This window comes from Periplaneta americana, chromosome 6 (genome assembly GCF_040183065.1).
Source record: "Periplaneta americana isolate PAMFEO1 chromosome 6, P.americana_PAMFEO1_priV1, whole genome shotgun sequence".
Classification (NCBI taxonomy): domain Eukaryota; kingdom Metazoa; phylum Arthropoda; class Insecta; order Blattodea; family Blattidae; genus Periplaneta; species Periplaneta americana.
Genome location: NC_091122.1, coordinates 185,640,670 through 185,667,786, shown reverse-complemented (window position 1 = coordinate 185,667,786; position 27,117 = coordinate 185,640,670). Strand labels below are relative to the sequence as shown.

The window sequence follows — 27,117 nt, the reverse complement described above, 5'->3', positions numbered from 1 at the left end:
AGAGAATGAAGTTCAATTGAAAAATAATCATAATATGAATATTTAAACACAATTTTGAAAATGGTGGCCGTTCATTTCGATACAGGCTTCAGTTCTTTTGTGCATATTATCGCACTATAGACTATTGCATCTAATTCCAATTACCAGTTTCGTCCTTCGTACTAGTAACTCATGTTGAAATAATTCTGTACCTACTCTACGTACTGTAAATTCAATCTTCACTTCTGCCCGACCAGAAAATATAAAATTACTCAGACATGCTATCCACTGTCCGTCCAAGTGGTTATGCCGCAGGATTGTAGAAAGGGAGGAAATCACGTGACAGTCAATTACTTAACGAGGCCCTTTTATTTAAGTTAAATTAAACAGCTGTATAATATTATGTAAACTTCCAATTCCTAAGAGAAATTAATGTTTTCAGAAAAGAGCTAAGACAGCCCAGCTATTACAGAGGGGCGAGCAGAAGCAGGTGGGGGAAATCGGGATGCGACGTAGGCAAACGGACAGTACCTGTGCGAAAATATGATTCAATATTGAAAGCTCTTTCGTCACTGGAAAACGCGAACATATTTCTGGAACGTACTATACTAAGTAACTCAGTACTTCTTACTATCTGCGGTCTTGGTTCTGTGTGGAGTTGAGAACTTCCTTAGTAGAAGGGGTGGGAGTGAAGTACATTCAAAAACTCAGGTACAATAAAAATTGAAGTAAAAATAAAATGATGTCCCTGTATTTCTGCTAGCACATCTGTCTAATCTTTTTTTTTTTTTTTTTTTTTTTTTTTTTTTTTTTTTTTTTTTGGCTCAGTACTCAGTATTACGGGCAAAGTAAGAACAATGCCTATGCTTTGCGTGTCCCGATCGGTAATGAAATGTAATCTCTCCACACAACAGAACTAAATGTGAATTTAATTCATGTAGACCGCCAGAAAAGAATAATTGAGCACATTTTTCCATCATCCGTGAAGGTGATTACGGTGTTGCAGAAATCACGCCGGTACAAAGCAACGCTTTTTAAAGAAATTACAAAGACGTTTGGCAATGCTAGCAATTACTTAGTTTATTTTGGCACGACAAAGTCTGCAAATTTATTGCTGCATACTTACTTTTACAACGAAAGTATGGTCGAAATGTTTCCGACAAATTAAGTTGCCATGGCAACGGATAGCTTTACTACGAAGCTTTCTCTTTTCTCAGCTTGCTGCAGGCATAATGACGTCCTCGTATACAAAGCGTCGACCATAACTTGTGTAATATTTTCGTAAGAAATGCAGTGTGAACGAGAATTGGAATCTCAATTAGTGCCCATGGGTCATGGGTGATCAGTGGATGGATGAACGGATAGGTGAATGGGCTATGAGGGTAGATGGGGGTGGGCAGATGGATTTAGCAAAGAGAATGGTTTTAATGTTACTTGTCTTATAAAACGTTTCATTGTGATACCACTAGGAAGGCGAGTATGAAGCTAGAGCGTTTGTGCTTGGAATTTATAAAATATGTAACGGATGTTATACAATCTTAAAATATTGCGTCCGATTACAAAACTCTATTGCAAAGGTTTGGTGAGATCTGTTAATTTTCAGCAGTAGCCTTCCCTACGAAGAGATACGGGAATTTTGTTGATTATTTAAAGGTTCTGTATCAAGTGCTTGTCTGTAATTGGTCATAAGCCTAAAGTTTGGAAGTTCCTACCTTCTGTGTACACCTAGCTAGGATATTAGTTCATTATAAACGAACGCGCTTCTGACATGGAGGTAAAGTCGGTTCGCCTGAGAATGTGGTCACTGCCTAAAATGTCTCTTGACATCATGCCAGGTTACGTAAAATAAATAGGTCTAATACATAACATTATGTATAAATGCACAACAGTAAACAAGCGTAATATTCTGATTTAATTTTGCAAAGTTTATTAAATGTCAGCATAACAAACTTTCAAGTACCTCTGCGAAGAGTTGACATGTATGTATTTATTCACACTGCATATACCCGGTGGCAGTGGGTAACCAATTACACTCAATAATGACAATTAATAATAAACACAATTAAAAATACTACTAATGATAAATACCAGTAATAATGATCCCAAATTAAATGAAGCACGATCACTTAAAATAACATTTAAAGTAAATCTAATTTGTAACTTAACTCTAAGTTCGAACTAAAATCCAACAGTAAGATATGTTCATACATGCGCAAGTACCTTTCAGCACTACACTCATTTCGCTGTCAATTCACTCACTGTAGTGTAGGCTATTTGAACTACGACACATTTCACTGATTCTATCCTGACTTCACTAACACTTCAAAAACATTTCACTGTTCAAATACTTTGCACTGCCACTATAAACTATAAAACTTCACTGACACAAACACACTTCACTTACACAACACACTTCACACTTCACTGACACAACACACTTCTTCACTGATACAACACTTCAAATAACAAATCATCAATTACACCCTTTAAATAGTGTGTATAATATACAACCGTCTATTAGTAAAGTGCTTAAGCCTATTTTAAGTACATTTTTGGTTATTGGTAAAGCCTTTAGTAAGTCTGCAGGTAAAGCATTCCAGTCCCTGATAGTACGATTGAGAAAAGAAAACTTTCCAGTGTCCGTCCTCTGTCTTCTTTCCCTCAACGTTTATGAGTGGTTGTTCCTTGAAGAGTAATTTAGCGGCTGCAACCTATTTTTTATTTTTCTCCAGGCAGGCTCACCTCTGTATGTTTTGAACGTTGCATTGTTGCCTCAGCCGGGCGCACCGGGCAGAAGAGCGGAACTTCCGACCTTCAGACTGACAGCGAAATGAGTTACTCGGCTCCACAACCCATCAATCAGCCCAAGTGGGATTCGAACACACACGCAGTCTGGAATCACGAGAACCTCTCGCTACCCCCAGACTACGGGTCGGAGTTCGTGTTGAGTGTGAGGTGCAAAGGTCGCTGTGGACATGTTCACACTAGTTGCTATTATTAAAAAGAGCAGGTGATTAAATAATTCTGATTTGGACAAGTTACCTGATTGATATTTTTCCGGAGTTTTCCCTCAACCCTAATTTTGGATTTCGCTGGAATTATCACCTTCATTTCATTCAGACGCTAGACAGCCGTCGCAGTTGATAAGCGTCGTAAAATAAACCAATTAAAATTACTGAATAATTACTTCTTTAACTGTTACTATTTTCAGATTTTGAATGTTGAGTCTTAAAGGTACGTTTTCCTCGGTGCGACTATTGCGATGATCGTGCAACGATAATCGTTGATCACTATTTCTTTGTATTTTCTAGAGTCGCGGCAGTCACTCGGAGGAAAACAGCTCCATAGAAAATACAAAGAAATAGTGCTCAACAATTATCGTTGCACGATCATCGTTGAACGATCATCGCAATAGTCGCTCCGAGGAAAACGTACCTTTAGAAGACATCCGGTGTAGGCTTACATGTACTCGAAGCTGACCCCGGACAGTGCGACTGTCCCGCAGTGATGTGATTTGCTGGAAAGCAAGCCTGCGTGAATAACTCTCCTCCCTCTCTCTTCCTGCAGTATGGACAAAGCCTATAATTTCGAAACAAGCGAGCGTGTGTGTGCGCAACGTACGTTCACCGTCAAACCCATGATACGAATCGGAAGCCAACGTGCAATCACACGTGACACTTGAACTTTTAGAAAGTCCGTTTCCAATTCCGACGTCATTTCTGAATGCCATTTTTATACCTGCAAGTTAATAGCATTGCATTAAATTCGATACGAATAATAAAGATACAGTGGACATACTTCCCAACTACAGGGTTATAAGAAAGCTTTTTTTTCAGTATCTTTGTACCATACCCTTCAATGTTTGTATATTGGCCATTTCTGTGTGGATCTGGGTTCATCACTTTGGGTACCAGCGCTGCATATAGCAAGTGACTGTGGGCGGATTTGCCTCCTCTGGTTTGGCCTGTCATTGCCTGCCTACCAAAGTCATATTCTCCAGTATTTGTTCAATTTTAGTAATTTCACTAAATTTTCTGGTTTCTCCGACCATTCCCTTTCATTTAGAGCGGGTTCTCGCGGTGTAATGGACTCAGGTTCGAATAGCCTGCCTAGTTTGAAATGCACGTTAAGCTCTATCAATTCCGCACGTTCCTTGTGGTCCTCAAAGTTATTCCGGTGGTCTAGCAAACACCATACCAACCGTTGGACCCGAGGTTCCCGAGTTCAAATCAAGTTGAGGACGATGGATTTTAGAAGGATTATAAAATCCTCGAGGTAATTATAGCTGAGATTCCCTGTCTTAGATATACAGGGACATCATTTTATTTTTACTTCAATTTTTATTGTACCTGAGTTTTTTAATGTACTTCACTCCCACCCCTTCTACGAATGAAGTTCAACCATCTTCCACACAGATCCAAGTCACAGTACGTTCCAAAAATATTTTCGCGTTTTCCAATGACGAAAGAGCTTTCAATATTGCATCATTTTCGTACAGGTACTGTCGTCCATTTGCCTACGTCGCATTCCGGTTTTCCCCACCAGCTTCTATTCGCCTCTCGGTAAAGGCTAGTGGCTGGGCTGTCTTAGCTCTTTTCTGAGAACATTAATTTCTGTTAGGAATTGTACGTCTACGTAATATTATACCCATACAACTGTTTAAAATAACTTAAATAACAGGCCTCGTTAAGTAATTAACTGTCACGTGATTTCCCTCCTTTCTACGATCCTGCGACATAATCACTTGGACGGACAGTAGATAGAATGTCTGAGTAATTTTATCTTTTCGGATCGAGCAGAAGTGAAGATTGAATTTACAGTACGTAAGGTACTCTTTTATAGAGTAGGTACAGAATTATTTCAACATGAGTTAGGCCTACTAGTACGAAGGACGAAACTGGTAATTGGAATTACATACATTAATCGAAATGAACCGCCACCATTTTGAAAAATGTGTTTAAATATCCATATTATGATTATTTTTCAATTTAACTTCATTCTCTATAGTGTACGCCAATGTGCTATAGACACTCTAATATACACTGCATAATGAATACGTCCACATGGACAGCTCATTTCGTGAGTAAAAACATTTATTGTTAATACTGTACTGTATTTTGATTAAACAAAAACCTAATGAAAATTATCAAACTCAAAAGCTTGATATTTCCTAGTTTACGTAAATGGATAATTACTTTTCTTCCCTCCTATACCTAGTAAAGTGATTTGTTTGTATATTACGCCATCGAACTCCAGTCATGGAAGGGGTTAGCAACCGTTGATTCAAAGGTATAGGCAGGTTAATATCAGAAATGTTAGTAAAAATAAAATGATGTCCCTGTACAAGTTCTTGCTGCGCCGTCATCACAAATTACAACTTGCGATTTATGCCAACATTTCAGAGGTGCAGCGAAACGCCACTGCTTATAGGAATGGCTATGTCTGTGTCTTGCATACAAGCTTACTAGCATAGCAATGGCAGGGGATGGATTGCTGAAAGGAAACACAACTTCCAAACGTAACGACATTAATTAAATTAATTATACCAGCGTTTCTCAAACTTTTTCGAAGTGGGGACCACGTTTTAAAGTTCGAACAGTTCCGCGGACCACCTTACTCTTGTTCCCCTCGAAAGCAAATTTATCATTTTCGTAGCATATTTTAATACCAGTATACTTATATTTTAAAATAGAATTAAGATTCGGTTCTTTGGTCCTCTGTTATGAATTAGGGTACTCCCTGGCTGGGTTACAGGCGCGGCGCCAGATGTGCAGGGAAAAGATGGCGAGAAACACCATATGTATAGTGCTTTAAATCCCTCTTTTGTTACTGACAAGTGAGAGTAGTGTGGCAAGTCTGTAGACGGATAGGGTAATAATTTCATAAAATGCAGTACTGGGAGAAAAAGTGAAATTCGATTGCCATGTGTCATTTCCAAACACTGAGATTTTAAGCTATAGGCGATACGCAGTTCGTTTGAATTTTATTTTTACTTCTGTTTTTTTGAAGGACCACAAGGGCAGACCTGGAGGACCACAAGTGGTCCGCAGACCATAGTTTGAGAAACGCTGAATTATACAATACGTTGTTAACTCACATTTTAAATGATATGAAAATAATTTTAAAATGTAAATAAATGTAAGTACGTAATAAATGTAGATAATATGTAAAACAACAATCGATGGCGATAGATATGTTTAAGTTCATATCTCCTTAATATGACCGCAAAGGCCCCAAGTTCCCTATCTCAAAATGTTGCGTAGAGTATTTCGTATTTCTAATTTAATTTTTGCACGCTTTTCTGAATCACCCTGTACAGCATTCATTCCTCACAGAAGAAGACTGTTATTGCCTAATGATTGCCTTAGATTCTGATATGCAGCGATAGTACCGGTAGTTCTTCTCTTTTGGTCCCAGATTTTTCGTACTCGACGTGATTTTTATCTACACTTATTCAACCTTCCTTAGCCTCAACAGCGTTTTCTTGGTCCTCAGCGGTAAGTTCCGGCATGATATCAGATACAGCTTTTACTTTTTCCTTCATTCAATACTCTTTCGTACATAAATTCGTGGCCCTTATAAAGATCATGTCAAATTCTAGAAGACAGTCGATGATGTCCATTGCCCTGTTAACTCGTCCTTCCTTAACATTATTTATTTATTTATTTTCGTGTTCATTTACCCCCCCCCCATATCTATTATACTAGTCCTACACACACGCTTCTCTTAGCTCCGAACGTTGAAAGCTTCTGCATGTGTTGCATTGTGCGAAATCCAGACATTTCTCTGATTTCCTTGCGTAGTATGTTTTCGTATCGGGCTGCTAGCCAGGGTGTTCTTTCCAGTTGCACAATAGTTTACTTCTACAGTCCCTAGAACAGCCGTGGCGAAAATGCGACTCACGAGCACATTGTGGCTTGCAGTGCATTTCCCTTGCTTCCTACCTACAACCCCCACCCTCTCACTCACTGGAGTCAAACTCCGTTCCATTTGTATTTGTCTCTGACCTGCGAGTGGCGTATCGTCGCAGTGTCTCTCTCGAAACCATGTACCTCTATAAAAACGAAAGTTTCAAGTAGGATGGGAGGACACATTTTTTGCTGCCAATATGATGTGAATATTAAATGTATGATTTGTTCACAAGTATTACGAGGAAAAGGGTTGTATAACATAAAAACGGCATTGTAAGTTACTACATGTTACTGATGAAACATTAAAAGGTTAAGTGTTGTTGTTGTTATTATTATTGTTGTTGTTATTATTATTATTATTATTATTATTATTATTATTATTATTATTATTATTATTAATATTATTTCTCTGTACGTCGATCCTTTTTCAACAGATGTACGAATAATGCGGTTAGATCTTCAATTTAAACTCACAGATTTACAATGTGATGTTTAATGAAAGCTAGATGTAAGGACTTGACAAATGTTGAACTTTTCAAATCTTTGGCAAAAAATAAATATTTGAAGCTTCGTTCTTTCGCTTGCTCTGTTGAAGCCATGTTCGCTACAACCTACGTTTGTGAAAAATTATTTTCAACAATGAAAATAGTAAAAATCAAATTTAGATCACGACTGACAGACAAATACCTTCGTGATCAACTACGACTGGCAGTAAGTGACATAATTCCTGATTTTGAAACTCTGTCGCAGAGACATTCTGAAGACAGTTCATTTCAGGTTGTGATAATGATAATGTGTCCTAAGTTTTCTTGTTCATTTCTTTCTTCGTTACACGTACTAAACATTAGTTTGTAGCCTTGTACTGCATGTAATTTTATTTAAGTGCTTGACTTAAGGAAAATGAAAAACTGTTATGTCAGACAGTTGCTTCACTTCCCCTTCGGGTGTCCGCCTCTCTCCATAGGTGCTATGCACGTTGCAGCTTACACAGTGGCTCGGCGCACGATGACGTTTTCGCCACGGCTGCCCTAAAATCATTACCACGGCAGTAGTTTGGAACTGAATGACTCCGTTTTGCCGAACGCTCTATGGAAAGCGTGCAAGATGCCTTTGTCATGTTAATCCTTGAACAGAGCCATGTGGTCTGTTTCTTTGCTCGATGCATAAATGAGAGCTGAGCTGGCGGTTTAAACTTTCTCTGCCGCGCGGGTAGTGTTGCCTGCTTCTGGTGATCTTTTATGGGATTTTTTTGCTTCCCGCTCGGTCACGTTTGCTCTGTACGTGATGACGAATGCCTTTGTGCAGGTCTGCGGCTCGATGCTGCCCTGCCTTCTTCGTGACGTTCTCAACAACCGCGATTCAGCGAAACACGGATTTACTTCCACAGAGTGGTATAAGACTGTTTTAAATTATTGTCTCTTAACAGGAATAATTTTATATTTCTTCTCTAATTGGCGTAAATTGCTTTTTTGGTATGTAGAAATATCATTACTGCAACACCTTAAATTCGAGATCAGTTTTTTTTTTTAATTGAGGTCCAGATTTTCAAAAAGTACCAGAATAGAGTTGTACACTAAAGTGGATATATGTCAGCCATTTTTTAAGGTAAATTCAAAATATCTTTGATATTTTACTCCTAAAAGCACATTCTTTAAAATATGTGGATCACAATTTTGATATTGGCTTTCAAAATTTTCAAATAATGTATTACATTTTAAGAATGAATTTTAAAGGTTACTTTTACGCAAATATGGAGGGATATTTTTCAAATTCAACAAAGTAACACATTTCTATTCCAGAGAATATGTGTTCTAAATATCATGTAGGCTATATAAAATTAATAGGTCTGAAGATATGTAACTTTTTGTGTGAGAATAAAGTAAAAAAATTAAGTTACGGTAAATTGCAATCAAAGTTGTTTCATTTAAAAGCCCAGTGAACCAGAGCTTTAAAAATGACGTCACAGCAACTAACAAGAGCATTAAATTTTATGTCATATATCTTTTATACATCGAAGTGTATTTTACAACAATTTTTTGTGATGAGGGGGGATTTCGCCTTATCAAAATCATCCTCTCCTCTTAAGCGAAGGTTCATCCTCAGTAGAGTTCGTAAAAGAAGAGTTTTGAGTTTTATAGGTTTCATTCATTCATAGTTTTTTGCCCAAGGGAAGGTCATCCATTGCAAACCCAGCATTCTCCAATACCTCCTATTTTCTGTCTTCCTCTTAGTCTCTGCATATGATCCAGTATATGTCGTCTATCATCTGATTTCTTCTTCCGCCCCGAACTCTTCTCTCGTTCACCATTCCTTCTAGTACATCCTTCAGCAGACAATTTCTTTTCACCCAGTGACGCAATCAATTTCTTTTTCCCTTCCCTTCCTGATCAGTTTCAGCATCATTCTTTCTTCACAGCTTCATTTCTTATTCTGTCTGCCCACTTCACACGTTCCATTCTCCTCCATATCCACATTTCAAAAACTTCTAGTTGCTTCTGTTCACTTCGTCGTAATATCCATGTTTCTGAAACTCACTTGAGAAACTACAAAAAATGTTAATGTGCTATAAATATCGTGAAGTATTGAAAGTGATTTAACATAAAACTTGTAAAGTATTCGCAAGACTTGAAGCGTTGAATTTCATGAAAATCTGATGATGTACGAGCAGCTTAAGATAAGAGATAGGCAGTCTACACATACAACACAAGGAGGTAAAAATTCATCTTCCTGTTGGTTATTAGTCCCATTTTCAGATGTATCTGAGTACGTTACTTATGAAGAGTGTGGCTATTGGAATTTAACGTGGAAAGTTACGAGATATAGGTCATTCGTTAACTCGTGAAACCAAATTCCGCCTGCATATAGTAAGAACCTTATGAGGGGGTTAAGTGAGCTCACTAACTACAAGTAGAAGCATAGCGAGGGAGGGAATCTTCTCAGTCTATTTTCTTCTTCCCCTGAAGAGCAGGTAGGTTTCACGAGATAACTTTTTCAGTGTTATTTTACGACGCTTTATCAACATCTAAGGTTATTTAGCGTCTGAATGAGGTGAAGGTGATAATGCCGGTGAAATGAGTCCGGTGTCCAACACCGAAAGTTACCCAGCATTTGCTCAAATTGGGTTGAGGGGAAAACCCCGGAAAAAATCTCAATCAGGTAACTTGCCCCGACCGGGAATCGAACCCGGGCCACCTGGTTTCACGGCCAGATGCGCTAACCGCTCACGAGATAACGAATAGTCTATAATTGCTTTACTAAATTAAGTTCAAAGAGAAATTATTGTAATGTTGCAAAATACATTTCCAGATTTTCACGAAAAATACATTTTCAGCATTGCTGGCGCAAACAAATACTGGTATCGGTTTAGGCCGCCGTTTCTGTGTTGATGTACAGAGATCTCTTCTGAACTCTTGGGCAAGTTTCATTCAAGTTCTCTACGAATTGTGTACATTAAGTATAATTATTTCAATGAAAAAGTAATTAATAAGGATATGAAATGGAAAGTAAATATAGAAATTCTTTAACTGTTATGATATAATAATTTATAGAATGTCATGGGCAGTGTGTCGCCATATCATCAGAAAAATTAATTATACTGGACATAAACCTTACATTAGATCTTGAAAAATCTACTAACGACACTGATACACATAGAGGCGTGTTCGCGTGCGTGCGTGGTTATTTTCACATTCAGTTACAATTTCTCTTACATAAATTATACATAATTGGGCCTAAATCTAAATGAAGAAAACGAAATACTCTCGTCCATATTGGCAGACTTGTACCTTCGAGAAAATATCATCGTGTCACATTGCTTGGCTTAGAAATAAACGATAAAGTCATTTATTCCGAATGAAATACTTAAAACATTAGTACCCAGATATGGCAAGCGATCTTTTCTTTCTTTGTGGAACATCCTGTGAAATAGACTACATTGTGGCACACATTGTTATTCAGTGGCTTTTCTTTGCGGTCCTTTTGAAGTATAAGAATCCTCGAATATTCATTTAACTCGGGAACCGATCTCTGGCAAAGACAAATTTGATTACGAACCATTTCTACAGGGACATCATTTTATTTTTACTTCAATTTTTATTGTACCTGAGTTTTTGAATGTATTTCACTTCCACTCCCTCTACCAGTAAACTTCCAACCGTTCTCCACACAGAACCATGGCCGGGTATGCGGTCATAGTAAGCAGTACTGAGTTAGTGAGTATAGTACGTTCCAGAAATATGTTCGCGTTTTCCAGTGGCGAAAGAGCTTTCATTATTGAATCATATTTTCGCATAGGTACTGTCGTCCATTTGCCTACGTTGCATCCCGGTTTCTCCCACTCGCTTCTGTTCGCCCCTCTGTAAAGACTAGTGGCTGGGCTGTCTTAGCTCTTTTCTGAAAATATTAATTTCTGTTAAGAATTGGACGTCTACGTAATATTATACAACTGTTTAAAATAACTTAAATAAACGGGCCTCGTTAAGTAATTAACTGTAATGTGATTTCTCCCCTTTCTACGACCCTGCTACATAACCACTTGGACGGACAGTAGATAGCATGTCTGAGTAACTTTATCTTTTCGGATCCGACAGAAGTGAAGATTGAATTTACAGTACGTAAAGTACTCTTTTATAGAGTAGGTACAGAATTATATGAACATGAGTTACTAGTACGAAGGACGAAACTGGTAATTGGAATTAGGTACAATAGTCTATAGTGCGATAATATCCACAAAAGAACTGAAGCCTGTATCGAAATAAACGGCCACCATTTTCAAAAATGTTTTTAAATATCCATATTATGATTATTTTTCAATTTAACTTCATTCTCTATATTGTACGCTAATGTGCTGTAGACAATATAATATACACTGTATAGTGAATACGTTCGCATGGATAACTCAGTTCGTGAGTAAAAACACTTATTCTTAATACAGTACTGTATTTTGATTAAACAAAAACCTAATGAAAATTATCAAACTGAAAATCGCGATATTTCCTACTTTACGTAAATGGATGAACTACTTTTCTTCTCTCCTATACCTAGTAAAGTGATTTGTTTGTATTTTACGCCAGTATCATCGAACTCCAGTCGTGGAAGGGGGTAGCAAGCGTCGTTTCTGGTTCTCAATCTTTAATCCAAAGTTTTATAATATCAATTTTTGTTTACCACCTGTGCTTATCTTAATATTTGGATTTATATGAACGTTTTCGACACTCGTGTGTGTCATCTTCAGATATGGGGCCTATGTCATTGTGTGTTGTGAAGCCCTAGCTTCTTAATTATGTTGTGGGTTGTTCACTTGTGTATGGCCTTTCATGATTTCTTAGTTTACTATAAGCAGTATGTGGTTGGTTATTGTGATTCTGTTAAGTTCTATCTTTTGAAAAACCCTTATAGGACAATAAAATTATGTTAAAAACATTATAACACATAATTATAAACAAATAAAAAACAAATAAATATATACACTGTAAAAACACTGTAAAACACTGTATACACTGTATTACTTTTTCACATATATGGTTGGCTGTGTTGGCCTGTTGTATCGTTAAAATTGGGTTACTTTACTGGTCTTGGTAAGAACTGTCTTTTTGACGCACTTTCACTGATATTCCATATTGTATGTTGGGGTTATTTGATGTTGTTCAAGTTGACTGCTGTGGATCGTGGATGCTGTTGTTGAATACTTAGACGTATATAATACAAGCTATTTTCTGTTGGGTCCGCTGTCTAGTATGGCCATGCGTGTTATTTTAGATGATGTTGGAATGTTCCTATGTGGTGCATGGCTGGGACTAGAATGGCCTTTGGAATGTTCCTATGTGGTGCATGGCTGGGACTAGAATGGCCTTGTTGGAATGTTCCTATGTGGTGCATGGCTGGGACTAGAATGGCCTTTGGAATGTTCCTATGTGGTGCATGGCTGGGACTAGAATGGTCTTGTTGGAATGTTCCTATGTGGTGCATGGCTGGGACTAGAATGGCCTTGTTGGAATGTTCCTATGTGGTGCATGGCTGGGACTAGAATGTCCTGTTGGAATGTTCCTATGTGGTGCATGGCTGGGACTAGAATGGCCTTGTTGGAATGTTCCTATGTGGTGCATGGCTGGGACTAGAATGGCCTTGTTGGAATGTTCCTATGTGGTGCATGGCTGGGACTAGAATGGCCTTGTTGGAATGTTCCTATGTGGTGCATGGCTGGGACTAGAATGGCCTTGTTGGAATGTTCCTATGTGGTGCATGGCTGGGACTAGAATGGCCTTCGGAATGTTCCTATGTGGTGCATGGCTGGGACTAGAATGGCCTTGTTGGAATGTTCCTATGTGGTGCATGGCTGGGACTAGAATGGCCTTTGGAATGTTCCTATGTGGTGCATGGCTGGGACTAGAATGGCCTTTGGAATGTTCCTATGTGGTGCATGGCTGGGACTAGAATGGCCTTGTTGGAATGTTCCTATGTGGTGCATGGCTGGGACTAGAATGGCCTTTGGAATGTTCCTATGTGGTGCATGGCTGGGACTAGAATGGCCTTGTTGGAATGTTCCTATGTGGTGCATGGCTGGGACTAGAATGGCCTTGTTGGAATGTTCCTATGTGGTGCATGGCTGGGACTAGAATGGCCTTGTTGGAATGTTCCTATGTGGTGCATGGCTGGGACTAGAATGGCCTTGTTGGAATGTTCCTATGTGGTGCATGGCTGGGACTAGAATGTCCTGTTAGAATGTTCCTATGTGGTGCATGGCTGGGACTAGAAACATTAATCCAAAGGTATAGCCAGGTTAATATTAGAAATGTTAGTAAAAATAAAATGATGTCCCTGTAGAACATAATGTATATAGACCTCGACCAGAGATGTTTCAGTTGAATATTCTGGGCACTTTCTCTGAGGCAAAAGACTGTCTGGCAGTGTAAATTAAAGCGGCATGTCTCTTGCCACCTCAAGAATTTAAAATAATAAAGCACAGGATTGTAGGTCGCTGTTGCATTGAGCGCACGCCTCTGACCTTTCCCAGTGCATCTTCTCTGCACGACAACGCCGCCGCTCTGAACTTTATGCACCACGATTCTCCTGCACCCATCGCCCAATTGAGCGCTTCCATTGTAATAGTTCAGTTTCATGTCGGGGTATTAATGTTAACAAGTAGGATCCTCATTGCGTAAAGTCGATCAGATAAACAGAGTATGAAAAGATGTTCTTCGTGCAGGAATCCATAGAATAAAAGCTAACCCGTAATGAGAATATGGAGTGAGAGAGCCGTCTAAAAACAAGTTAGTATCAGTTTCTTTTTTCCATTATACAGGGAGTACCATTTAATTCCATACTCTAAAGATTACCTCTGATTGAAATTCTGGTTGATATGTAGGCCTACATCTACTGTACTATCAGGCAGTACATCTCACTTGATATGTGTGAGAGAAAGGACAATTGTTTGTATGCATCTGAAGTCTGATTAGTGTAATATGTAGCTAGTCAGCGATGTATAGCTACAATGAAGGGGGAAATGAACTGGTCACCCTACCCCATTATCTGCTGGCTTAGTTGAGTGATGCCTTATTGGTGTTACTTGTGAGATTCAAATGTCTTCGGACAGTTGACTAAACAACAACAACAACTCTGAAGATAGCACTGTCTCTATACAGAGTGATGCTCTTTTTTCCAGAATTAAAACTAGTATTGATCTGTTCTGCATAATATGGCGACAATAAAGGAATGACGAAATGAACGTGGTAAGGGAAACTTAAGTTCAGAGGGAAAATGTGTTACAACATAACTTTCTAACCCTACAGATTTCGTGGCGAATGTAAATGGTACACCTCAGGCAGTGACGAATAGATAAAAATGTACAGGGAGGAATTTATCATTCACACACTATTTTTTAAGAATTTATATCATTTGTAACATATTCGGTTTTAAAGTTTATTCCTATTAAGTTAGGTATTATTGTTGTTATATATTGACGTCTATTTTAATTACCGTGGCATCATAAATTTAAATTTCTGATGCCATGATAACTCTTTCTATCCTATCTTATCACTTAATAGCTGCTAGATAATTCACAAATCGACTACAAAATCGTGTTATGAAAACAACAATAACAACAAATGTTTATGAAAACAATAAATATATAGTATATCTGGCATAGTTATAAAATAAGCAGTAAAATGTTTCTATACTATTTGCATATTAAACTGTAACATTTTTAATGTTTAAATGCAGGTAGTATTTGCAAACGACATTCAGAATAAGCTCACTATTGCAAATTCACTGTAGAGGACAAAATTTTTTACTGCGGCACAGAAAATAAAACAAAGTTTTCGAAAATGCATTTTCAGGGAAAAAAATCTCTATTCAGGGCGGTGTGGTACCAATAACATTAAAACATATATCTAGAGAGAGGGACTTTGTTTTGTGAGTTGGAAATGAACACAGAAATGCAGAAGTTAGAAAAAATGGGTGGGGAGGAGGGAAATAACCCGACTTCCCCCTCTTCAATTCGAGCACAGACTTAAGTTAAACAGTCCTGCAACCTTAATTGACCTCAGAGATGTAGTCACAATCATATTTATTGATAATCTCTGTTTTTTTATTCATAATGCAAAACACTTTCTGAGATTTAATTAATAAACTGCCTATATTAAACACTTCTTTTTTTGCCCGGGTAACCTACATTGGGGTTTCCTGTCTAATGTTACCCTATTTTGTGACTTCTTTCCAGAAGGTACTACCAGAAAGTCTAGTAGATTCTTTTCAGGGTCAAGAAGCGGTTAGTGATGTCTTTCAATTATCCTCTTGGTGCATTATACTGGCCTACCGATTAGCGTAGATCGATATTCATGGGTTTGAACCCCACTGAGGGTAATGAATTTTCTTCCGAGGGGAAAGTAGAATTGTAGGTTCATAATATTTCAAACAACAGGAGGCTTCTGGCAAAATGTGTTCGACATTTCTCGTTCAAGTTGGTTTTCGTTACTGAAACGTCATTAAATAACACATTATTGCTGCGACTACAGAACATCAGCGGTGTTAAACAGATTCCGAGGATGAAAACATTGTTAAATAAAGCATTTAAGACTAGCAAAACTTAATTGAGGTTTAGAAACTTGAACGCGTGCAAAATTATGGGGGTGAGATGACAGTCGTCACGCATCGCACCAAGGACTGGATTATTACTCACTTACTTACATAAAAACCATAATTTTAATACGAGAACAGCCTGTAATTGCTTCAGCTTCAAACTGGTCCCACAATCCCACATGCGAAGCTTTTAAGATGTTTTCTTCATTAGTTTACACGCGAGGTAGAGAGCTTCTATATCACTGTTAAAATAATTGTTTTATTTCTTATTTGAAATAATGAATGAACATTCCTTTCTTTTCTTTGTGCTGTTGACTTATTTCAAGAGCTGTCCTATATTTTAAACATAACAAATTCGTTCTAGTAGTGCATGAAATATTAAGAGCACTCCCAAGACTGAGCAATCCATTAGACAATTCCTTCCCTTGAGAAAGTAACCTGAAGTCATTATCTTTCGCTTGGTCTGTTATTGATTTGTTGAGTGATTTGCATAGCTGAGGCATGACGAGAGCGCGTTCTACAGCGCCTGACATGCTTTCGTTGCACTGCAACTCGAGGCGTTTCCTTGAGACCCGCACATCCTTGAGAATTTTTCTATCCCCGTTATCTCCTCGTAATAACAAATGTAGGCTTAAGAACCGGATGATCATTGATCTCTGACTTTCCACAAAAGATCATCACTTGGCTGCAAGGCATTAGAGATGTCGTACAGAAAAAGATGCGCTGTTTCTAAAAGTGAGAGGCTTGCTGCATCCTGTTGCATCAGGAGGTGAAGTAATCGATGCGCTGCATTTAAGTCTCTTTATAGAACGGCTGAATAGAGCTGTCTGGGCGAACAACATAGAAATAAACTAAAAAATCTAATTACATGTCACTGATTCATCGACAGAAGATTTTTATTGTCATTAATGCACATTAATTTTACTTGCGAGCAGAGATATTCGCTCTACCCAAATAGAATATTGTCAGATAGCTACACAAGACTTGCAAACCAAGAGAAGTCCCTCAGGAGAATTCATTCCTGTTAAATTCTGCGTCTTTAAAAGTCTGGAGTAAACAAAAACTGATAGAAATCAGAAAACATGGTAAAGTTAGGCTTAGTTTAAAGTGCCGCTTGAAATCACACCTTGCTTTCGCATATCGCTTTGAAATCACTCGCGGACTCTCAGGAGTCCACGGACAGCAGTTCGGGAATCGCTGCCCTACTTTATTCACTTCAATCCATTAAATTAAAGATGAGAAACTGCGTACTGCATTTTCAGAAATTTGATGATAGTGATCTCAGTTCATAGACCGAAATCCACATCTTCAAATCAGATGACGAATTTCACGAATGTCAGAGATTAAGGAAGTTGAAAATAACGCAATGCTTAGATATTTGACATAATTGAACTTCTCTTGATCTCAAAATATGATAATTGTCACAGTTTAAGGCAGTTGCATATATGTTCTTTGAATATTGCTTAGATATTTAGCATTGATGAACTTCTCATGATCTGAAAATTTGACAAATTTCAGAGATTAAGGAAGTTGAAAATAAAACAGTGGTTAGATATTTTGTATTGATTTTCTTCCCTTGATCTCAATATTTGGGGAATTTCAGAGATTTAGGAAGTTGCAAATAAGTTCTTTGGGTAATGGTTAGATATTTGATATTGATGATCTTCCCTTGATCTCAAATTTTGGCGAATGTCAGAGATTAAGTTGCAATATAAGTTATTTGGGTAATGGTTGGATAATAATAATAATAATAATAATAATAATAATAATAATAATAATTCTTTATTTATACTGGCAGAGTTAAGGCCATAGGGCCTTCTCTTTCACTCTACCAGGTCACAAAGTATACAAGCAGTTAAAATTTAACAAAAAGTTAAAGAACAGAATACTAACATATTACAAAAATAATAATAATAATAATATTAGTAGTAGTAGTAGTAATAGTAGTAGTAATAATAATAATAATAATAATAATAATAATAGCATAATAAAATGGACACTACAGTAAACAACATGAAAATAGTACAATAATAGAAAAAAGAAAGTAAAATACATTGGAATATAGTAAAAGCAACCCATTTAGTACAAATGGTTAATATGGAAAACGTAAGGTAGAATATAACAAAATGGAATGTAATAAAATAATAAAAAAGAAAAGAAATACAAATATTAAATAAAATTCACAATAAAATGGCTATGATAATAAATTCATCGGCTGATAAAGAGAACAAAAAGGGGAAAGGAAGGAAAGAAATATATAGCCTATATTTTTACAAAACTATCGCCGAGAAAAGGGCTTATAACTGAAAGGAATCGGAATTGAAAAAGTGCGATTTTAATTTAGTTTTGAAACTAGACAATGTCCGACAGTGAACTTCTCTTGATTTCAAAATATGGCGAATGTCAGAGATTAAGTTGCAATATAAGTTATTTGCGTAATGGTTAGATACTTGATATTGAACTACTCTTGATTTCAAAATTTGAGAAATGTCGGATATTAAGGAAGTTACAAATACGTTATTTGGATAATGGTTAGATATTTGATATTCTTGAACTTTTCTTGATCGTGCTTGGTAAAGCCGGCAGCAAGAATTTTTCATTGTCTAGTATGACAAAACAAACTGTCATTGTTACCAATCGCGTTGCGAGCGCTGTTTAGGAAATGAGATGGTTGATGTAACGTTTCTCCTCGTTGTTTGTTGCAGGTGGTAGAAAACGATTGCGCAGGCCCACGTCGTCCACTTCAACTTCAACATCATCTTCGTCTTCTTCGAGCCTGAGGAGTCGCGACCAGGAGACGTCAGCCAGCGTGAATCGATTCAAAGTGAGGAACCGACTCACTCCCGCTGCGAGCACTCGTAAGAGCAGCACCAGCACGGCGGTGGTCGCCAGCAACGACAAGGATGGCTACAAGGTGCGGGAATATCATTTCAGTAGTAAACACTCTGCCTTGAATGATGTCTCGCAACTATTGCAGATTCAGCCAGCAGCATCATAGCGTCCAAGCAAATCTAGCTGGACAAAAGTCATTTTTATCACTTCAAACAAAGGTGTCTCTAATTCATAACCTCGTACTTTACATACTTCCACCATCAAGTCTCGTATCATCTTCACTTATTGCTCATCACATGCTTCGTAATGTTTTCACAAACATAAACATCCGAGGGTTGCATGTACGCTGACAGGCAGAGATCTGAAACAGCAAGTCATAGTGAAGACTGTCCGTGAGTGTGGAGCTTGTGTGTACTCTTATTTGAAATAAATCCTCTCCTAAAGGCAGTGTCACTGTAAAAATGCGATAAAAGTTTTATGTAATTCTTATCAAATTATTTATTGAACAGTCCACACCTGTGGAGTAACGGTCAGCGTGTCTGGCCGCGAAACCAGGTGGCCCGAGTTCGAATCCTGGTCGGGGAAAGTTACCTGGTTGAGGTTTTTTTCCGAGGTTTTCCCTCAACCCAATACGAGCAAATGCTGGGTAACTTTCAGTGCTGGACCCCGGACTCATTTCACCGGCATTATCACCTTCATTCCATTCAGACGCTAAATAACCTAGATGTTGATACAGCGTCGTAAAATAACCCAATAAAATTAAAAAAAAAATTATTGAACATAGAAGAGTGACAAATATTTCGGGAAGTTATGTTTCACAAAACTTTTAGATAATACAGTATACTCCGACATTCTACTGAGATCCTACATTCAACCAATAGAGGAACTAATGGATTATAAATTTAAAAGACATAGTGAGGACCGATAAGCTAATTTATTTATTTATTTATTATTTTGCTAATAATTATAACATAACATATATTATATATAGAAAAAACTTTAGCTCGCCTCTGAAAGAGGAGAACGCGTGCTCAGGGGCGGATTCCTGAATTGAATTTAATAATTATACAATACAATTTGTCTTATGTCTACTATGCAATTATAGTATATACATTTAAATTTACAATTTTTCAATTTTTTATAAAATCCATTACATAACTTTTTTAATTTAATACTAGAACTATTAGAATTGACAAGATTAGGATATTTGGGCCTAAATTACTACTATGATTAAATACTGTAACAGTGTTGCATTTTTGTTCAAACAATCTTAAAGAATTCATACCTTTTGTTTCATAACTATGAGAATACAATTCAAAATTATTTCGATTTTTATGTATGAATTTTATTAATACAATATACAATATAATACAATACAATATAATAAATACAATAACATTAGGAGTTATCAGGATCCGTCTGTGCTTATTTGTTTGACAAATATTGGTTGTTATAATACTTGTCACATATTTTGCATAGCGATGTTTGTAATCAGATTTATGTAACTCATATTAAGCTTTTTATAGCTTTAATAGTATTAAGATCCACATATGTACTTTTCTTAGTTCTTGTATGTAACCTCCTCATTATTTTTGTTATAGGTACCACATTTTGATACATATTTTCTTTCCGCTTTACAGTTGAATCACCTTCATTCTAGTCAGCATTGGACACTACCACAGATGGTCCAATGTATAGTAATTGTAATAATATTGCACATGTTTTAATATTTTTGTATTTTAATAACCTTTGACCATGGCTCATATAGCCCTTGTTTTAATATTTTAATCAATTTATGTTCAATATTTATCACCATAGAGACTTATAATTTCAACTGATTCATCGATTTTGTACTATATACACATGTACCAATTTCATTCATGTAATTAGGCATATAACTTTTCTGAAGATGGCTTATTCAAGCCGAAAACGTTAAAAACTGAATAAGCTAATGTGACAAGTATTATAACAACCAATATTAGTTAAACAGATTAACACAGACGGATCCTGATTACTCCTAATGTTAATGTATTATAGTTTCTGTGAAAATCGGCTCCCAGTAAATACCTAAACCTTTTAAACCTTTATTTTAACTCTGCTGAGAACTCTATATCGGAAACAGTTAGGCTATTTGGACTGTGGCGTACAGAAAGTGATGTAGGCTTAATAAAAACTGGATTGTATTATATAATTACATAATAAGTTTTTATAAATTAGAAGATAGTAATAAAAATTCTTGTCTATTATTAAAACGACTGGTAGCTTTAATGTAACGGACTTAAGATGAAATGGCAGGAAAGCCACAGAACAGTTCCGTTTTTTAATCAAAGTATTCTGCATTGCTGGAAGAGGAAGTGACTGTTGTAGACAGTGTTACAGGTAAAAAAAAAAATGGATATGACCAGTCTACGCCTTTGGGATTCTCTGTGGGTTGTTCAAGGAAACTATTTGAACCAGTAAAAAAAAAAAAAAAGAGAAGGGTGTGGTTCCTAGTAGCCCAATGAAGCTATCATACGTCCCTCAAGTCAGTTTGCGTTCTGAGGGTTGAAGAGATGTGAATTAAGTTGTGGGTTTTTCACCTAGAAGGCAAAGAATAAGAGAAAAACAATTGTTTGTAAAATCAACCAAGTCCATTAGATTTAATGTACCCCTATAATGTGGTATTATCTCCTACGCAAACGTTATCACAGTTTGTATACAGAACAAATGACCTACCTGTAAGTACTGTACGAAGTTTCATGAAAATGTATTATATTGAAGAGTTGTCATTAAACTTTATCTAAATGCACACTTTTAATGGCATAGCTCCTATTACACGAACTTATATAACTTATAGTTTTATACAAAATTAATATGCTACCTGTAACTACTGTAGAAAGTTTCATGAAAATCTGCTACTAACTGTGCCTAAAATCATGTTCTGGAATGGGGTTGTTTCTTTTACCAAATGTAATCAGAGTTTATATACAAAAAAAATAATGTTATGTGTCAGTACTGTACAGAATTTGATGAAAATCTGTTGCATGCGAGAAAATTAATTAATTTTGTCTAAATCCTCCCTCTATAATGGGGTATTTCCTCTTATACGAATTTAATCAGAGTTTATGTACAAAATAAATATGGGCCTGTAACTATTATGTAAAGATTCATGAAAATTTGTTAGGAGAAAAGTTACTACATTTCAATAAATTAACCCCTATAATGGAGCAATTCCTATTACACAAACATTATCAGAGTTTGCAGACGAATTAAATGCGCTATCTGTAAATACTGTACAAAGTTTCATGAAAATTTGTTAGATAGAAGAATGTTTATTATGCGTGTATAAAATGCACCCTTATAATGCGGCAATTCCTATTGCACAATAGTTATCAGAATTTGTAAACAATAAAATAAGTTACCTGTAACTACTGTACAAAGTTTCATGAAAATCTGTTAGATATAAGAATGTTTATTAAGTGTGTATAAAATGCACCCTTATAATGCGGCAATTTCTATTACACAATTGTTATCAGAATTTGTAAAAAATAAAATAAGTTACCTGTAAATACTGTACAAAGTTTCATGAAAATCTGTTAGAAGAATGTTTATTAAGTGTGTATAAAATGCATCCCTATAATGCGGCAATTCCTATTACACAATAGTTATCAGAATTTGTAAAAAAAATAAAATAAGTTACCTGTAAATACTGTACAAAGTTTCATGAAAATCTATTAGAAGAATGTTTATTAAGTGTGTATAAAATGCATCCCTGTAATGCGGCAATTCCTATTACACAAAAGTTATCAGAATTTATAAAAAATAAAATAAGTTACCTGTAACTACTGTACAAAGTTTCATGAAAATCATTAGATAGGAGAAAAGTTGTTAAGTTTGTGCAACTAGATTTGCGTTCTGCTCTGATGGATATCGTATCAGATAATGGATCCGAGAACTACGAGTTCATACCATGGCGATGAAATAGCATGGCCTCCTTCGGGAGAGAAGGGAAGTTGCTATATTTACGGCACGTGAAATAATCCTGCCCCTGATAGATATACCACCACCACATCCCACAGTCTATAGCTACAACACGATATTTAAAATGTCTTCTCGTTTACAATGCAAACCTAACCGTGAAAGTAGGGACCATGCCGTTAAGTACAAAGCACACAACCGTGGCGACCTGGAATTAGAAGCTTGGTAGCTCCAAGTTTTATGAAAGCTAAAAAGAAGAAACCAGTCAACCACAATACGGAAGCGACACGATTATGGGAGATGGGAATTAAGTGGAGGGCAGCGTGCTTCCTGATATGAGGCTGTGCTGGGGCTGGGTTCAAAACCCACTAGGGGTCATTATCTGATTGGCTTTTTCCGAGATTTTCACTAAAATCAGATGATCTCATAGCAAACCCTCGGTCTTATTTCTGCAAAATATCATTTTCCCGACTCTAGATAGCATCGTAGTTGATATACCGTCTTCAAATAACAAGTTTAATTTTTGTGCTTCTATAAATCAGCACCGATAAACTTGCTGCAGTAACTAGTAACTCCATACTACATTATTAACCTTTTTATTTGACTGTGAGAGATAACGACGCAATTTTGTGTTTTCAGCTATCGTGATATATTAGCGTAATGAATTTATTCCCTTTTGTACTTGTGTATTGCTGTGTGTTTGTTCATTTTTTAAGGGAACGTGGGTAAAAATGTAGTCAATTACAAAATATTTTACCATTAATGCCGTTTTCATTGTGGAGAATTGCAATTTTTCATGTGTATTGTAAGTGGTATAGCCTATATAGCCTACTGCATTTTTCTGTAATTTTCTCAACATATAATGTACGTTTGGTGGTGCTACATTTTTTTAACACTTAATAACTCAGGTACATTATTCTCCAAACCTATTCAAGGTGTACACTTGAATTTTTTATACAAATTGCTCTTAGATATACAGGGTGTCTCAGGAGGAATGTAAAATACTTCAGGCTAGTGTAGCTTTGATTAACCTGATACACCTACTCATATGTCCGAAATGTAACTGTGGGGAGTTATTGATGAGTGAACTTTTAAATGGAGAGCGGCATTAGGAGTATTTCTACGTTTTAGAATATTGTGATATGATACATTATTGAAAATGCTGCATCTTGTGTTGTTCCAATAAGTTTATTTCATAATTAAATACAAACTCAATAACAAAATAAAATAATTACACAAGACAAATTACTAAGACGCCCTTCTTATGGATTTATGAAATCAGATCAGGTACCGGTTCTCTTTCCGATCTCAATGAAACACTTGGTAGCTTTCCAGTTTCAGATAACATCCGGTAAACGCGGGAAAACACACAACTAGATGGAACCCCTCGATTGGGAAAATGTCGTCTGTATTGCTCAACAGCAGCCAATGAATTGTCATCACAAACCCATAAAGAAAAAGCATGTCTGCATATTCACTATGCGAATACACGAATTAAATGTCAAGTGAATGTGTATTCAGTTGTGTGTGTTTCGCAGACGTTGCGGTGCTCAGATGTTGCCGTGTGCAAGAGATCTGGCGTAATACGTCAAATATAGTACATAGAAACGCAAGACGTTCCAGAAAATTCTCCCCATCCGTTATAGTTCGGACATAAGTATATCACGTTACGTCGATGTAGGTTAATCCAAACCCCATTATCCTGAAATATTTTACATTCCTCCTGAGATACCCTGTATATTATGTAAATTGTTGGAAAAAATTTTTATTGTATGCATATATCTGAAAAGTTATTTATTGTTTTAATTGTGAGAGAAAATAGAATTAGAAGCAATCCAGGTGATGGATAAAAAAAAATACTTCTAAGCTAGTTCTTAAAATGTGCTTGCATAAATTTATGTATCTTAGTTACTTTAACTTGTATGAAAAATTTCATGACTGTATCCCAGTAGTTTTGGAGAAAAATGTATCTAAACATGGAAAATTTAACGTTTCGGTAAAATGAGCTTTGAAGTCTAATGTGTATTTGCAAAGTCTTACTTAGATCTGTTTGGTACTTAAATTTTAAAGAGTACAGGCTCATTCACAATGAAAATTAAACATAACGTAAGCGTTAACTTAACGTTACAGTAAAATCAAGAAGTCATACCACCATTCACGATGGGAACATAAACATAACAGCAAACATACTTGGTAACCATGGAAACATAACAACGACGCCATTTCCTCATATTCTGTCGTATACTTCAGCGCTCCACGATTGTGTTCTGTTTGCAAATCACGTAAGCATAAGCATGAAAGTTCGGAGTTTGCAAACTTTCATGTTAACGTCTTACGGTAATGTTTATGTCAATGCTTATGTGAATCATTGTGAATGATCCCATTTGGTAGCCTGGGCGCAAACTTCTGTGTTTATGTTACGGTTATGTTTAATTTTCATTGTGAATGGGCCTTACTGCTAGGTGGATTTAGGACCTGGAAGTTGGAAGGTTGTTAAATAGGCCTAAGCTATCTATCAATGCGAAAAAAATACCATATTTTTTGCCTAAATCTGCCCTTAAGTTTCGCTTTTTCTTTTTAGTATTGTTTTAATCATTTCAGCGTTTTATCAGTTTTCTGAGCTGTATATTTTATAGCACTCAGTTATTCGTTGTAATCATTTTGGTCCATTGCTATATTTTTATTAATGTGTGCCATTGTTCTAAACGCCTGGTATTTGTGTTGCTAATTTTCTGTATACTTTGAATTTGTTTGTTTTCTACTTTCGTCATTGCGATATCCAAAAAGTTTATTGAATTATTGTTTCTATTTCTATTTAACACAGAGAATTTGTTAAAGTGTTTTAATTTGTAAACTTTTATCGTATTTTACAAAGATATTGGAAGATATCAGTGAAGCAAGGGTGAGAGATATTTGCTGTGCCTGAAGATATGCAGAATGTTGTATGATAACAGGACCAATGCGTTGACATGTGCAGGTGGTGTGTTACTACACCAACTGGTCGCAGTACAGACCCAAGCACGGCAAGTTCCTGCCCGAGGACATCGACCCAGATCTCTGCACACACATCATCTTCGCTTTCGGATGGCTCAAGAAAGGAAAGCTCTCTTCATTTGAGTCCAACGACGAAACGAAAGACGGAAAAGTTGGACTGTACGAGCGCATCATGACCCTCAAGAAAGCCAACCCCAAGGTCAAGATCCTCCTCGCCATCGGTAAGTGTAACTTGCACTTGCTAAACAATCGAGGCTTCAAAGGTGCTAAGTGCCATTTTTTTTTCTAAATTGAAATTTTCACATTGATATGTGCTATGTACCATTTCAGGTTGCATATCAATCGGGGAAAGTGCCATGAGACCTGTAAGCAGTTCAAACTATATTCAGTACATGACGCCGGGCAATACTCCACAGATTTTTGTACTATCAGTTTTTCTCAATTACCTTTTCCATATTTTTGGCACTAAGCAGCTTTGTTATTTCTAGATCTCAATTCAGTTGCCCATTTGTAACCATACATGACGCACATTCTTCAAGAAGTCTCACGATTTCTTCAGAATATAGAAAGGTCACTACTTTGTAGCTGTGATTAAAATACCTTTCTGTTCTCCAATTTCGTTAAAACGGTATAGTTCTAGCTTCAGCTCTATTGGGCCTCAGTTCGAGTCCCAGCAGAAAAGTCAAGATTTAGCTGTTCCCGTAGGAACTGAGTGTGTTTCTTTTGACTTTGTTCGGACTCCTGTGATCTCGGTGCATGTTACCAAGATGGCAACAGGGATGTTCTGAAATTTGTGGGGCAAATCACAGATTTATACCTATTGTAATTGAAAGTATTTCAACAAATGGTTTTATTAACTGAATCCTAAAAATAAATGAGTCAATTTTATTATTCACTGATGGTCAATGCTTCAGTTTTTTTTCTTGCTCCGTAATTTTTAATGTTTATTTTAAAAGTTGAGAGTTGATGAATAGAGTTGTGTTCGAAATACGTTGTAACACGATTTCTAAGCTCGAATCAGAAAATAATTCTAACAATTCTAACAACCCTTCTTCCTTTTTATCCACGGATAAATCATTATTTGTCAACATTTGTTGTTTCCTTTGCAGAAAGGACAATATTGTCTTAATAAATTTTAATGTCGACGATTTCTGTAGATGCTCTTTTACTCTTGATTGTAGTATCCTTGCTGATGTACTGTACTGTTTCGTACGAAAATAAGCTTATTATGAAAAAATATAGAAGTTCCCAGTTAGATACTTTTCTGCTCAAGAATTTTGTGAACCTTTATCTACTGGGTGTTCATTTAAAAGTGTGTCATGACGTCACTGTTGTGAGTCAGCGATTTGAAGCGAGTTTCAGCTTTTAT

The 27,117-nt window shown here is 36.5% G+C and overlaps 1 protein-coding gene across 1 annotated transcript in view; it reads left to right on the top strand.

Annotated features, from left to right (window-relative positions):
• Cht7 (chitinase 7) overlaps positions 1 to 27,117 on the top strand; it is a 290,200-nt gene that overhangs the window by 211,768 nt on the left and 51,315 nt on the right. Inside the window, exons 3-4 of the mRNA XM_069829723.1 lie at positions 18,671 to 18,879; positions 25,732 to 25,969. Of these exons, the coding sequence (XP_069685824.1) occupies positions 18,671 to 18,879; positions 25,732 to 25,969 (447 nt within the window). The remainder of the gene's footprint in view (positions 1 to 18,670; positions 18,880 to 25,731; positions 25,970 to 27,117) is intronic.